The sequence below is a fragment of the Magnolia sinica genome, chromosome 2, assembly GCF_029962835.1.
Source record: "Magnolia sinica isolate HGM2019 chromosome 2, MsV1, whole genome shotgun sequence".
Lineage (NCBI taxonomy): Eukaryota > Viridiplantae > Streptophyta > Magnoliopsida > Magnoliales > Magnoliaceae > Magnolia > Magnolia sinica.
In genome coordinates this window covers 104,825,552-104,827,382 of record NC_080574.1, presented here as the reverse complement: position 1 = coordinate 104,827,382, position 1,831 = coordinate 104,825,552, and the positions used below count along the sequence as shown (strand labels likewise).

General features: G+C 48.4%; 1 protein-coding gene across 1 annotated transcript; it reads left to right on the top strand.

Moving 5' to 3' along the window:
- Positions 1-321: 321 nt before the first annotated feature.
- LOC131226721 (proline-rich receptor-like protein kinase PERK8) lies at positions 322-1,416 on the top strand. The gene is made up of 2 exons (XM_058222390.1): positions 322-802; positions 1,331-1,416. The coding sequence occupies exons 1-2, from the start codon at positions 322-324 to the stop codon at positions 1,414-1,416; spliced, it is 567 nt and encodes a 188-aa protein (XP_058078373.1).
- Positions 1,417-1,831: the final 415 nt, after the last annotated feature.

The window sequence follows — 1,831 nt, the reverse complement described above, 5'->3', positions numbered from 1 at the left end:
AACTTGCTCCTAACACAACTTGATTCTTCTATATTTTGTTTCAGTTTCTTTTCTTCCATCTTCTTTCTTTGGTTTTTTCCTTCTTTTCTTGCTTTCCTTAATCAATTTTATACTCCAACAATCAAAAGTTAGAAGAGTATTGTATTGAATTGTAAGACAAGTGGAGATAGCATACCCCTCCATGCCTGGTGTAGTTAGACGATTAAGCAGATAGCATCCTTCTTTGGTACAGTAGTGGACATAGACCGCAACTCCCTCGATGGTTCTTTCCTCATGTTTGCTAGAGTAAAGATCATACCCCATCTAGCAGTCACTCTATCCATGGTCATCGATCTGGAAGTAGAGGGGCTCTCATTCCCCATCATCAACCTTACAGAGCATATCCAACTTCACACCGCTATGCCCACTCGCCCCAACCCCTTGGGCTCCATCCCTGGTGACCTTATCTCCCTCATGGAGGATCCGCAACAACCCTACACCACTCCAGCAGCTCCACCTATAGCAGCAAACATTTTCCCACCATGTGTTCGACAAATTTCCCGCATGAATCCTCCATCCCTGAATGAGCCCCCTATTCACCGCCCAGGCCTCTCTTACTCCTTAGCTTTAAGGAGTGAGAGGGATCTCTCGATCAGCGCAGCCCCTTTGTCGCCCATTGCCGAGACTCACCACTTCCATCAACCCATCCCTTCCACTCCAAACCGCAAGACCCCGCGCCCTTCACCTCAATCCTCCTACCCTTCTACACCCCACATCTCCCCGTCGCCTATTCTCCCTCCCAGCATTGTCCGTGAAACCCCAGGTATCTTTACCACTCAACTTGTTACAATTGGCAACCACTCCCAATCTGAGGAGATCTCGGCTTAGATCTTTAGGACCAAGGACAATAGATTGGAAAGAGCGGACTACTAGAGTTGGCCTGATGACACCATGTTATGGGAATGAGCCAGCGCTACCTCGCTAAATGTATCAGAAGAAGAGGACCTGCTACATCTCCCTCCTCAACAGGCCTTTTCAAATGACAATGCAGAGTAACTAGACCTTTGGGTCGATATCAGGCGTCAACAGCCAAGAGTTCTGCCAGCTACCCTCACCAATCCTCCTATGCAGCATCGCAAGGTGAGCAAGACCTCAACCATCTGGAATAAGAACCTATCAATTAGGAGAAGCCATAGGCTAGATAGAATCTCCAATGTAGCCTGCCTTAAAGAATGGGGATCTAATGACTAGTATTCTCTCATGGAACGTGCGCGGAGTTGGTAATGCCCCAACTCTTAGATACCTGAAGAGGCTGGTTATTTCCAAGAGAATTAGCATCTTACTTCTGCAGGACCCGATGCTCAGGCCATCCAGGCGAAGGGCTATTGCTGCCAAGTTGGGTTTCCATCACTCTATTGTGGAGGAAGAGGTGGATGAGAAGATTTGGGTGTTGTTTAACCACCCCTTTCAACTCTTAACTCTATCGGCATCTAAGCAATGCATCTCGTTCCAGGTTTCCATCGAAGGCTCTCCCTAATCGTGCACGATCTCAGTGGTCTACGCCTCATGTAGCAGGGTCGTAGGCTAGACATTTGGGGAGACCTTGCAGCCATCTCCAATCACACCAGAGGTCTGTGGTTGGTCTGTGGGGACTTTAACGCCACAACCTCCCAGGAAGAAAGGATAGGAGGCAGCAGTTCCACTCTCAGAAGCATGGCCGACTTTCGGTCTGTAATTAATGTCTGCGGCCTGATTGATGGGGGGTTTATAGGCTCAAAATTCACCTGGTGTAATAACAGGGTTGGCCAGAGCCAGCGCTGGGCTATAATCGATAGAATGCTCTTCAACTCCC